The sequence below is a fragment of the Oncorhynchus kisutch genome, linkage group LG25 (assembly GCF_002021735.2).
Source record: "Oncorhynchus kisutch isolate 150728-3 linkage group LG25, Okis_V2, whole genome shotgun sequence".
NCBI classification, from domain to species: Eukaryota; Metazoa; Chordata; class Actinopteri; order Salmoniformes; family Salmonidae; genus Oncorhynchus; species Oncorhynchus kisutch.
Genome location: NC_034198.2, coordinates 6774707 through 6788304, shown reverse-complemented (window position 1 = coordinate 6788304; position 13598 = coordinate 6774707). Strand labels below are relative to the sequence as shown.

The following is a 13598-nucleotide window of genomic DNA, read 5'->3' as shown; positions in this document are numbered from 1 at the left end:
CAAAAGCTTTGGCCAAGTCAATAAAAATAACAGCACAACATTGCTTAGAATCAAGGGCAATTGTGACATCATTTAGGACCTTTTAAGGTTGCAGTGGCACATCCATAACCTGAGCGGAAACCAGATTGCATACTAGAGAATACTATAGACATCAAGAAAGCCAGTCGGCCAACACTTTTGATAACAAGGCCAAATAGACATTTGCCTATAACAGTTAGGATCAGCTTGATCTCCCCGTTTAAATAAAGGACACACCTTGGCTGCCTTCCAAGCAATGGGAACCTCCCAGAGAGGAGAGACAGGTTAAAATGGTCAGAGAGAGGCTTGGTGAGGATAGGGTCAGCAACCTTAAAGAAGAAAGGATCTTTTTGGGGGGGGGGGGGGGGGGGGGTCAAGTTTCAGGAGCTCCTTTAGCACCTCGGAATCAGTGACTGCCTACAGGGGGAAAAGAGGGAGGAGCATCGGGGCTAGTCGCATTAGAAGGGGTGAGAGATGAGGAAATGTTGGGGTGGGAGGTGAGGAAATGTTGGATGGGCAAGAAGGCATGGCTGAGTCAAATAGGAATCCTGACTTAATGAAGTAGTGATTGAAGAGCTCAGCCATGTGCTCCTTGTCAGTGACAGCCACATCATCAACATTAAGGTACATGGGAAGCTGTGACGAGGAGGGTTTATTCTCAAAGTTCTTTAACCGTTTTCCAGAGTTAGGAAGGACACCGGTATCTATCTTTGTAGTGACTGGGAGAATTGATACACTATCCAAAGTGTAATTAATAACTTCACCATGCTCAAAAGAATAGTCAATGTCTGCTTTTTAAAATGTATTTTTACACATCTACCAATAGGTGCCCTTCTTTGTGAGGCAATGGAAAACCTCCCTGGTCTCTGTTTGAAATTCACTGCTCGACTGAGGGACCTTACAGACAATTGTATGTGTGGGGTACAGAGATGAGGTAGTCATTCAAAAATCATGTTACACAATATTATTGTACACAAAGTCCATGCAACATATTATGTAACTTGTTAAGCAAATGTTTACACCTGAACTTATTTAAGCTTCCCATAACAAAGAGGTTGAATACTTATTTACTCAAGATATTTCAGGTTTTCATTTTTTAAATTAATTTGTAAAAATGTCTCAACATAATTCCACTTTGACATTATGGGGTATTATGTGTAGGCCAGTGAAAAAAAAATCAAAATGTATTCAGTTTTAAATTCAGGCTGTAACTCAAAATGTGGACAAATTTAAGGGATATGAACACTTTCTGAAGCCATTGTATGTTGCCCTAAGAGTTGTGCAAAGTAGGTAGAATCTTTAAAAAATGATTCCCAGCTGTAATGGCTGCCAAAAGTGCTTCCACCAAGAATTAACTCTGGGGTACGAAAACATACGCAATCCAGACTTAACTTTTTTAGGTTCTTAACTTCTCTTTCACTTTGAAAATGTGTAGATTATTCGGGGGGAAAAAGCTAATTATAATCCCTTTTTAGATAGAATTTTAAGACCGCAAAAATGTGAATAGTTTGCAAAGGAAGTAGACTTTCACTTGCGACTGTAACTGCGTATGCCAGTCGTTGATCTACAAGTCATTGCATGCCGAGCAACCTCAATGCCTATCAGTAGCTCTATAACAACTTTGTGCACGCTGTCCAACAAAAGGTAGGCCTATCTCTGATCTACCTGCTGATTTGGGGTTTACGTCGTTTTAATTTGATTGCTCAGGTTCACCATCAGAAGAAATAGCTTTTGGTAGTGTTGCCTTAAAGGTGCAATCTGCAGATGCTTCATCCATTTTAGGATGATTTATGAAATGGATTCTTGAAGAATATAACATATAAATAAATGGCTCATGAGCTTAGTACCCCATCAGAACCCATAATATAAGCTTGAAAACAAAGTAAGCAAACAAACACAATATAGCCTCAAAACAAGATTAAAACTATAGTTTTGATATGATGGATGGTCAGTCCTTGCATCCAATGCTCTGTGTGTGAATTTGAGTGGTTACATTTCTCCAGCTTTTTACTGAAACGGGTGGAGAGAACACTTTGTTATTGTTTCTACTTCTGATTACCACTTTAAACCGTCGTTGTATATGGTCATCTTTTACATGAATAGGCAAAGTTGGCAGCTCATTTTGTAAAAAAGGACAGCAATCATTTTGCCCAACTGCATTGTTGGAGGAAAAGAGAAGCTCACTCCGTGAAACATTTACTTGAGATGTTCGACATCAAGAACAACACATTTCAGCTTTTTGGTAGAAGAACCATGTTGCGGTTTCACTTTAAAGTTATGGTTAGACGTGCCGCTGTCCTTTTGAACACACATACTCCTGTCCTCATTACTACCTGTTCCATTTTAAGACTGGGTCAGGGAACATTCCGTTCTGTATGCAGCCACAGCCATGCTGCATTCTCATATAGGCTTCCACAAATAACCCATAACACGCACACACCTAAGTTTTCATCAACCGTGAAATCAAGTCTCCATTGTGTGGGTAGAATGGGTTCATTTAGTAAAATTGCTACAATTTAGGTGATAAAAGGGGATTTCAACAGTATCCCCTTTTTAACCTTGTCAATGGTCTATGTGGCTTTAGAATGCAGGTGATTGACTGAGAATTATACCTGCAGTGATATTATGCTTAAAAGAACATTTAAATTGATACATTATAATATATTTAAAGTGGCAGACAATTTTTTTTTGTTCCTATGGATGAATAGAATCAGCAACCAATGAAACAACCTGGGGTCTATTCATTAGTCGCTCACCGTAGCAAAAGTTTTTATTACTCTAAACGGGTAATGTTACGCCATGTTTGTCACATTTCCTCATCTCCCCACCCACTGCCCAGTAAGCTGTTTGCTCATACTAGAAAGCACAACTTTGGCTATATTGTTAAGCTTATAGAGCAACGGACACAATCAGGACTAGCTCACAGAAATTCACCAGACAAGTCTCCATTGTATGGATAGAATGGTTTAATTGGTCAAATTGCTACAACTTAGACAATAAAAGGGAATTTTATCGCCTGACCTCTACCTGCTGTGACCTTTTGTGGCATAAGAATGCGGGTGATTGACTGCAAATTATACTAACCTGCAGTGACATTATGCTGGAAAGAACATTACATTGATTCATGACGATATTTGCTCCCATTTAGGGGACGGAGGGAAGAATTGACATGAAATGGAAAATATTTCTTCAACAAATATGAACATTTTTGTAGCTTTTTTTATGACCAGATAGTAGAAACTGGCAACCATGTCCACATCCAGGCTGTTCCATACTCACACTCATATATCACACATATTCACACTCGCTCAGAGAAGTCCGCTTACAGTCGCCCAGCTCCTGAGCTCCATCAGAAGCAGATTTTGATTTTCGAATGGAATATTAATGTCTTCATGCAATAAATGTTCGAATAAAATCGCATCGCATCAATTTCGTCCTCCTAATCAAACTGAATCGCTTCAAACTAAAACGTATCGTTTCTGTATTGCATTGGAGCTCGTGTATCTAGATGTCGAACCGTCTTTGAAAGGGAAGATGCACACCCCTAGAAAGCATACATTGACTGCAGTGTCCTAAGTGCAAATTTGATTTCATTCAGATCAGGACCTGGAGATTGAGCTGGTGGAGGAGGAGCCTCCGTTCCTGAGAGGACACACTAAACAGAGTATGGACATGAGCCCTGTCAAGATTGTTAAGGTATGTTTTATATTCCTCTGCACCACGCTACTTTCACCCTACCTTTTTTTAGGCCTAACTGTTTTCTCCTGTCCCGTGTAGTGTGAACAAATGCCGTTCTCTCGGTTTGCCTCTGTCAGAATCCAGATGGCTCGCTGTCCCAGGCAGCCATGATGCAGAGTGCTTTGGCTAAGGAGAGGAGGGAGGTGAAGCAGGCTCAGCGAATGGCTGAGATGGACTGCATACCTATTGGCCTCAACAAGCACTGGGTAGACCCCCTGCCTGACTGTAAGGAACTGGACCACACACAAGCAGTGCATTAGGGATGCCAGACATACAGTATACTTTCCAACCATGTGGTTTATCATGCTTTCCTTTCTGCCCTCCACAAGGTCACTACCACATAGTAAAACACAGTCCTGTCCAGTGTTCCTCCTCGGCTACTCTTCCTGGGGTTCACATGAAACTTGACATAATACCGACCATTAATAGACAAGAACAGCACTACATCAATAGTTATCTGGTTTCCTTTAGCATCCTAACAGGCCGGATAGAGTGGCCCGCTGTAGTGTGCCGTGTCCTCCATGGACCAGGGTTACAGGGGAGGCTTTGTGGGTGCTAAGGTTCCTCCCAGGGTCCTAGACTGGGTCTGGATCACCAGTCATCTGAAGGGGTGGAGGTTAAATATCACACCAGTTCATCTCAATTAAAGACGCTTCCCTCTTACACAGTTGATGGAAGGCAGATTGCAGCCAACATGAGAGGAATTGGCATGATGCCAGACGGCGTCCCGGAGTGGAAGAAACATGCCTTTGGAGGCAACCAGGCCTCTTATGGCAAGAAGACAGTGCTTTCCATCCTGGAGCAGAGAGAGAGCCTGCCCATCTTCAAGCTCAAAGAGCAGCTCATACAGGTTTGTAATAGTAATTTCCCTATAGGGAGAAATAAAGTTGTCAACATTGCTTTATTTCTAATGTTACCCTACTTCATTGTGACCTCAACAGTTTCAATGATCCATTTTATCTGACTTTGGTCACCTCTCTTTTCCATTATTAGGCTGTCCACGATAATCAGATCCTGATTGTGGTTGGAGAGACTGGCTCTGGGAAAACTACCCAGATCACCCAGTACCTGGCCGAGGCGGGCTACTCCGCTCGGGGGAAGATCGGCTGCACTCAGCCCCGTCGCGTGGCAGCCATGTCTGTGGCCAAGAGAGTCTCTGAAGAGTACGGTTGCTGTCTGGGCCAGGAGGTGAGTGAGCAGTTTTAGCTTGGTATTCCTTATAATTTGCTTATAGACAATGACTTCCTTTTTTGAGGGACCTCTCACCTCTCAATTATTTTCCACACCAGGTGGGCTACACCATCCGTTTTGAGGACTGCACCAGCCCTGAGACAGTGATCAAGTACATGACACATGGTATGCTGCAGAGGGAATGTCTGATAGATCCGGACATGGGTCAGTACACCATCATCATGTTGGACGAGGCCCACGAGAGGACCATCCATACTGACGTGCTCTTTGGTCTGCTCAAGAAGGTATACCAGGGTCTTGTTCATAACAGAACAGTCTAAATATTTCATTGACTGTGTGTTAATTCCTTTGAATTCTCTCTGTCAATTTCAGACAGTGAAGAAACGCCCAGACATGAAGCTGATTGTGTCCTCAGCGACACTAGATGCCGTCAAGTTCTCCCAGTACTTCTTCGAGGCGCCCATCTTTACCATCCCAGGACGCACTTTCCCAGTGGAGGTGCTCTACTGCAAAGAGCCTGAGACGGACTACCTGGACGCCAGTCTCATCACCGTCATGCAGATCCACCTGACCGAGCCTCCAGGTACGGTTCAAACACGGTTACAATGCATGCGTCCGCAAGGACTGAACTCCTTGATTGACATCCGTAGTTAAGGATTCGGCGATCGGTGACCCATTGTCCTCTCTCGCTCCTTGTTTGCAGGTGATGTCCTGGTGTTTCTGACGGGTCAGGAGGAGATTGACACCGCTTGTGAGATCTTGTATGAACGGATGAAGTCTCTGGGACCTGAAGTGCCCGAACTCATCATTCTACCTGTCTACTCTGCGCTGCCAAGCGAGATGCAGACCCGTATCTTTGACCCTGCTCCCCCCGGCAGCAGGAAGGTATCAGTCGTGCCCACCCAAACACACACCAGAACGGTCCCAAAAACACACACACAATCTCCTGCTGCCACACATGCTCGATATCGGAGGTAGGACTAAGCCTAATCATTTTTGTTATTTGATTCTGCAGGTAATCATTGCCACTAACATTGCTGAGACGTCTCTGACTATTGATGGGATTTACTATGTGGTGGACCCAGGCTTTGTGAAGCAGAATGTCTACAATTCCAAGACTGGCGTCGACCAATTAGTGGTGACCCCCATATCACAGGTAGGTTGAATAAGACAGATATCATTATCATACATGGAGAAGGAACACTGAAAACATTGAACACCTGCTCTTTCCATGACATAGACTGACCAGGTGAATCCATGTGAAAAGCTATGATCCCTTATTGATTTATTTTGTTAAATCCACTTCAATCAGTGTAGATAAACGGGGGGAGACAGGTTAAATAAGTATTTTTAAGCCTTGGGACAATTTGAGCCATGGATCGTGTGTTTGCCATTCAGAGGGTGAATGGGCAAGACAAAAGATTTAAGTGCTTTTGAACGGGGTATGGTAGTAGGTGCCAGGCACACCGTTTTGTGTCAAGAATTGCAACGCTGCTGTGTTTTTCACACTCCGTGTTCTTTGTGTAGTCCAGAGCATTGACATCCAATCTAAATGAATTGCTTTCTCTATATTTCTCAGGCCCAAGCCAAGCAGCGTTCTGGTAGGGCTGGAAGAACTGGCCCTGGGAAATGCTACCGGCTATTTACAGAGAGAGCCTACAGAGACGAGATGCTCACCAGCAATGTGCCTGAAATCCAGAGAACAAACCTGGCCAGTACCATGCTGTCTCTCAAGGTACGTAACACATACAGCCAGACACTGACTGGCCTACAATGTTTCTGTAACCATGGGCCCTCATTAACAATTGCAACACCCTTTTTCTTAAAATATATTTATATATATATTGTGTTGTATTATGCCCCAAGCCCACTCTCTACTGTTTGGAGGACTAGATGGAAAACATATTGAATGTTAATATATACAGTGCATTCAGAAAGTATTCAGACTTTCCCCTTCCCTTTTTCCACATTTTGTTACGTTACAGCCTTATTCTATATATACACACAGTACCAGTCAAAAGTTTGGACAACTACTCATTCTAGGGTTTTTCTTAATTTTTTACTATTTTCTACATTGTAGAATAATAGTGAAGACATCAAAACTATGAAAGATCACACATGGAATTATGTAGTAACCAAAAAAAAGTGTTAAACAAATCAAAATATATGATATATTTGACATTCTTCAAAGTAGCCACCCTTTGCCTTGATGATAGCTTTGTAAACTTTTGGCATTCTCTAAACTAGCTTCACATGGAATGCCATGGACATGACGTTTGGCATTCAGGTCAAAGAGTTCAATCTTGGTTTCATCAGACCAGAGAATCTTGTTTGTCATTGTCAGAGAGTTTAGGTGCCTATTGCCAAGCGTAAAGGCCTGATTGGTGGAGAGCTGCAGAGATGGTTGTCCTTCTGGAAAGGTTCTCCCATTTCAACAAAGGTACATCGGAGCGCTGTCAGAGTGACCATCGGGTTCTTCGTCACCTTCCTGACCAAGACCCTTCTCCCCCGATTGCTCAGTTTGGTCGGGCAGCCAGCTCTAGGAAGGTCTTGGTGGTTCCAAACTACTTCCATTTAAGAATGATGGAGGCCACTGTGTTCTTGGGAATCTTCAATGCTGCAGAAATGTTTTGGTACCCTTCCCCAGATCGGTGCCTCGACACAATCCTGTCTCAGTGCTCTACAGACAATTCCTTCAACCTCAGGGCCTGGTTTTTGCTCTGACATGCACTGTCAACTGTGGGACCTCATATAGACAGGTGTGTGCCTTTCCAAATCATGTCGAATCAATTGAATTTACCACAGGTGGACTCCAATCAAGTTGTAGAAACATCGCAAGGATGATCAATGGAAACAGGATGCACGAGTCTCATAGCAAAGGGTCTGAATACTTATGTAAATAAGTGTTTTTTAAATTAAAAATACATGTCATAATCTCTTCACTTTTTCATTATGGGGTATTGTGTGGAGATTGATGAGGAACATTTTTTATTTAATACATTTTTAGAATAAGGCTCTCACGTAACAATGTCGAAAAAGTCCAGGGGTCTGAATACTTTCCGAATGCACTGTATGTGATATATTTTATTTATTTAGATGTGTGTATGGGTGATAATACCCTCGAATCCGGTGTTTTGAGGATATATTGGCACGGGTGTTAGGCCCTCGACTTTGTCTCGGCCCTGCAAACCATGCCAATATATCCACCAAACACCGGCTTTGAGGGCATTATCACTTTTATACAACTGGTTACCAACATATTCAAGTAACGATTGACATTTTAATTTTAAAACATTATTTGGGTGAATTTATTTATACTATTTCATCTTTCCACAAGATATAATCCCGACACACATCTAAGGTTGCTACCCAAGCCGGCCAGTCGTTCATTCTATCGGTTCGGTTGCTAGAGTGTTTTTGGGTCGCATCCATAGATACAGAACAGTCATTCGTTCTAAAGGTTCCATTGCCATACTGGCTGGCAACGTTCTTATCCCTTGCTTGCTAGCTAGCCAACTACGGCTAACTTAGTCTCGTCAAAAAGTACAGCCAGAGCCTCCCGGGTTTGCGCAGTGGTTAAGGGCGCTGTACTGCAGCGCCAGCTGTGCCATCAGGGTTCGCGCCCAGGCTCTGTCGTAACCGGCCGCGACCGGGAGGTCCGTGGGGCGACGCACAATTGGCCTAGCGTCGTCCGGGTTAGGGAGGGCTTGGCCGGTAGGGATGTCCTTGTCTCATCGCGCACCAGCGACTCCGGGCGCAGTGCGCGCTAAACCAAGGTTACCAGGTGTACGGTGTTTCCTCCGACACATTGGTGCGGCTGGCTTCCGGGTTGGATGCGCGCTGTGTTAAGAAGCAGTGCGGCTTGGTTGGCTTGTGTATCGGAGGACGCATGACTTTCAACCTTCGTCTCTCCCGAGCCCGTACGGGAGTTGTAGCGATGAGACAAGATAGTAGCTACTAAAACAATTGGATACCACGAAATTGGGGAGAAAAAGGGGTCAAATTTAATATATACAGTGCCTTGCGAAAGTATTCGGCCCCCTTGAACTTTGTGACCTTTTGCCACATTTCAGGCTTCAAACATAAAGATATAAAACTGTATTTTTTTGTGAAGAATCAACAACAAGTGGGACACAATCATGAAGTGGAACGACATTTATTGGATATTTCAAACTTTTTGAACAAATCAAAAATTGAAAAATTGGGCGTGCAAAATGATTCAGCCCCTTTACTTTCAGTGCAGCAAACTCTCTCCAGAAGTTCAGTGAGGATCTCTGATTGATCCAATGTTGACCTAAATGACTAATGATGATAAATACAATCCACCTGTGTGTAATCAAGTCTCCGTATAAATGCACCTGCACTGTGATAGTCTCAGAGGTCCGTTAAAAGCGCAGAGAGCATCATGAAGAACAAGGAACACACCAGGCAGGTCCGAGATACTGTTGTGAAGAAGTTTAAAGACGGATTTGGATACAAAACGATTTCCCAAGCTTTAAACATCCCAAGGAGCACTGTGCAAGCGATAATATTGAAATGGAAGGAGTATCAGACCACTGCAAATCTACCAAGACCTGGCCGTCCCTCTAAACTTTCAGCTCATACAAGGAGAAGACTGATCAGAGATGCAGCCAAGAGGCCCATGATCACTCTGGATGAACTGCAGAGATCTACAGCTGAGGTGGGAGACTCTGTCCATAGGACAACAATCAGTCGTATATTGCACAAATCTGGCCTTTATGGAAGAGTGGCAAGAAGAAAGCCATTTCTTAAAGATATCCATAAAAAGTGTCGTTTAAAGTTTGCCACAAGCCACCTGGGAGACACACCAAACATGTGGAAGAAGGTGCTCTGGTCAGATGAAACCAAAATTGAACTTTTTGGCAACAATGCAAAACGTTATGTTTGGCGTAAAAGCAACACAGCTCATCACCCTGAACACACCATCCCCACTGTCAAACATGGTGGTGGCAGCATCATGGTTTGGGCCTGCTTTTCTTCAGCAGGGACAGGGAAGATGGTTAAAATTGATGGGAAGATGGATGGAGCCAAATACAGGACCATTCTGGAAGAAAACCTGATGGAGTCTGCAAAAGACCTGAGACTGGGACGGAGATTTGTCTTCCAACAAGACAATGACCCAAAAAATAAAGCAAAATCTACAATGGAATGGTTCAAAAATAAACATATCCAGGTGTTAGAATGGCCAAGTCAAAGTCCAGACCTGAATCCAATCGAGAATCTGTGGAAAGAACTGAAAACTGCTGTTCACAAATGCTCTCCATCCAACCTCACTGAGCTCGAGATGTTTTGCAAGGAGGAATGGGAAAAAATTTCAGTCTCTCGATGTGCAAAACTGATAGAGACATACCCCAAGCGACTTACAGCTGTAATCACAGCAAAAGGTGGCGCTACAAAGTATTAACTTAAGGGGGCTGAATAATTTTGCGCGCCCAATTTTTCAGTTTTTGATTTGTTAAAAAACGTTGAAATATCCAATAAATGTCGTTCCACTTCATGATTGTGTCCCACTTGTTGTTGATTCTTCACAAAAAAATACAGTTTTATATCTTTGTTTGAAGCCTGAAATGTGGCAAAAGGTCGCAAAGTTCAAAGGGGCCGAATACTTTCGCAAGGCACTGTAGATATATTTTTTTGTGCAGCCAGAATAACAGCAACATAGCTGCATTTGCATTTGTTCAAGCGGTTTTCTAGTGACATTTATTTAGATACAATGAGCTAATGAGGTGCAATTTTGCCTGGCATAGAAAATGCGCACACTCATCAAGACACTGTTGTTCAGAGGAGCTAGCCAACAACACAACTAACAGAATCTCTTCAAACCGAAGCTGGAAAGACTGCAAACTAGCTGCACTTCGTTTTACCTTTTTTGTTTTGACATTTCTTCTGGCCGAGAAACGCCGTCTTCCTGCCTGTCCCGTCCCGACACGTTCATTTCTATGGGACAGCTGGAGATCGAATTTGAATATTGAAACAGTGTTACAAATGTCAGAGAGACAGACACCAAGGTTTATACAAATCTCTGCTGTTGAAAACTAAATGTTAGTCTAAAAGAAATTTGAGAATGTCTAGATGCTTTTTATAGTGGAGATCAAGTTTATAAAGTGCCTGGCTGGGCTGATGAGAAAGTGGATTGCGTAGTCAGATGGAACAGAGTAAATGGGCATTTTAACATCATAGATTTAGCCAGTGGAAATTTGTGGAATAGACATCAGCTGGAATGCAGTTTTAACCAATCAGCATTCAGGATTAGAACCACCCGTTGTGTGTGGTGTGTGTGTGTGTGTGTGTGTATGTACAGTTGAAGACGGAAGTTTACATATTCCTTAGCAAAATATATATAAACTCAGTTTTTGACAATTCCTGACATTTAATCCTAGTTCAAATTCCCTGTCTTCGGTCAGTTAGGGTCACCACCTTATTTTAAGAACGTGAAATGTCAGAATAATAGTAGAGTATTTCTTTCTTTCGTCACATTCCCAGTGGGTCAGTAGTTTTACATACACTCAATTAGTATTTGGTAGCATTGACTTTAAATTGTTTAACTTGGGTCAAACGTTTCGGGTAGCCTTCCACAAGCTTCCCACGTTGTGTGTGTGTATATATATCTATATATACAATACTCTGTTCTTCCAATGCCATCCCTTTACTTCCTTCAGGCCATGGGCATCAATGACCTGCTATCGTTTGATTTCATGGACGCTCCACCCATGGAGACAATGATCACAGCCATGGAGCAGCTCTACACTTTAGGGGCTCTGGATGATGAGGGGTTGCTCACTCGCCTTGGACGCAGGGTAAGATGGAGTATTGAACAACAAGCGATCTATTCAATGTATTGAAGATGAAAATCAGGCAAGCAATTATATTTGAATTGATGCAGTAGTTAATATGAAAAATTGAAAAACATGTATTAAAATTTGGAAGTTCATGGTCATTGAATTGTCTGAGTTAAAATTGACTTGACCTCAACCACAATATTGTTGTTATGAATGTGGTTAAATGTTATACACTTCCCCATTCCTCTCCCTCTGTCTCTATGTTTGTATCAGATGGCGGAGTTCCCTCTGGAGCCCATGCTGTGTAAGATGCTGATCATGTCCGTCCACCTGGGCTGCAGTGAGGAGATGCTCACCATCGTCTCCATGCTGTCTGTGCAGAACGTCTTCTACAGGCCCAAGGTACGGCAAATCACTGGTCCATAAATACTGTGTAACCATGGCTATGTCTAGGCCAGTGTGTTAACTGAAATATTACATAAAAACCATGCACAGATAAAATAAATAACCTTCTGCAGCTCGACAATGATGGTAAGCTATTCAAATTAGAATACTGTAGTCTGGCTTTTTTTATGGCAGTTTTGGAGCAGTGGCTTCTTCCTTGCTGAGTGGCCTTTCAGGTTGTTGATATAGGAATCGTTTTACTAGAAAAGTATCTATATCCACAGTAAAACGAGTCCTATATCAAAAAAGTATCTAGAAAAGTATATCCACAGTAAAACGAGTCCTATATCAACATAACCTGAAAGGCCTCTCAGCAAGGAAGAAGCCACTGCTCCAAAACTGCCATAAAAAAGCCAGACTATGGTTTGCAACTGCACATGGGGACAAAGATTGTACTTTTTGGAGAAATGTCCTCTGATCTGATGAAACAAAAATAGAACTGTTTGGCCATAATGACCATGTTATGTTTGGAGGAAAAAGGGGGTATCCCCAATTTCGTGGTATCCAATTGTTAGTAGCTACCATCTTGTCTCATCGCTACAACTCCCGTACGGGCTCGGGAGAGACGAAGGTTGAAAGTCACGCGTCCTCCGATACACAACCCAACCAAGCCGCACTGCTTCTTAACACAGCACGCATCCAACCCAGAAGCCAGCCGCACCAATGTGTCGGAGGAAACACCATGCACCTGGCAACCTTGGTTAGTCGCTGGTGCGCGATGAGACAAGGATATCCCAAGCCCTCCCTAACCCGGACGACGCTAGGCCAATTGTGCGTCGCCCCATGGACCTCCCGGTCGCGGCCGGTTACGACAGAGCCTGGGCGCGAACCCAGCGCCCTTAACCACTGCGCCACCCAGGAGGCCTCCTCCAGCATCTTCACAAGGTCCTTTGCTGTTGTTCTAGGATTGATTTGCACTTTTCGCACCAAAGTACGTTCATCTCTAAGAGACAGAAATCATCTCCTTCCTTAGCGGTATGAGGCTGGTGGTCCCATGGTGTTTATACTTGCGTACTATTGTTTGTACAGATGAACGTGGTACCTTCAGGCATTTGGAAATGGCTCTTGTGGAGGTCTACAAGTTTTTTTCTGAGGCTGATTTCTTTAGATTTTCCCATGATGTCAAGCAAAGAGGCACTGAGTTTGAAGGTAGGCCTTGAAATACATCCACATGTCCACCTCCAATTGACTCAAATTATGTCAATTAGCCTATCAGAAGCATCTTAAGCCATGACAGAATTATCTGGATTTTTCCAAGCTGTTTAAAGGCACAGTCACCTTAGTGTATGTAAACTTCTGACCGACTGGGATTGTGATACAGTGAAATGATAGACTTGTGTCATGCACAAAATACATGTTTTAACCGACTTGCCAAAACTATAGTTTGTTAACAAGAAATGTGTGGAG

The 13598-nt window shown here is 43.1% G+C and overlaps 1 protein-coding gene across 3 annotated transcripts in view; it reads left to right on the top strand.

Annotated features, from left to right (window-relative positions):
* The window catches only part of LOC109870250 (ATP-dependent RNA helicase DHX8), a 32024-nt gene that overhangs the window by 11447 nt on the left and 6979 nt on the right, over window positions 1–13598 (top strand). For 2 of the 3 annotated variants that reach the window (XM_031804486.1, XM_031804487.1), the window contains exons 10-20: window positions 3617–3714; window positions 3834–3981; window positions 4425–4606; window positions 4750–4944; window positions 5046–5231; window positions 5320–5530; window positions 5651–5832; window positions 5963–6103; window positions 6527–6682; window positions 11628–11765; window positions 12021–12149. In XM_031804486.1, coding sequence (XP_031660346.1) covers window positions 3617–3714; window positions 3834–3981; window positions 4425–4606; window positions 4750–4944; window positions 5046–5231; window positions 5320–5530; window positions 5651–5832; window positions 5963–6103; window positions 6527–6682; window positions 11628–11765; window positions 12021–12149 — 1766 coding nt within the window. Of the gene's footprint in view, window positions 1–3616; window positions 3715–3795; window positions 3982–4424; window positions 4607–4749; window positions 4945–5045; window positions 5232–5319; window positions 5531–5650; window positions 5833–5962; window positions 6104–6526; window positions 6683–11627; window positions 11766–12020; window positions 12150–13598 lie in introns of those variants that run through there. The other variant, XM_031804489.1, reaches the window with a different exon arrangement.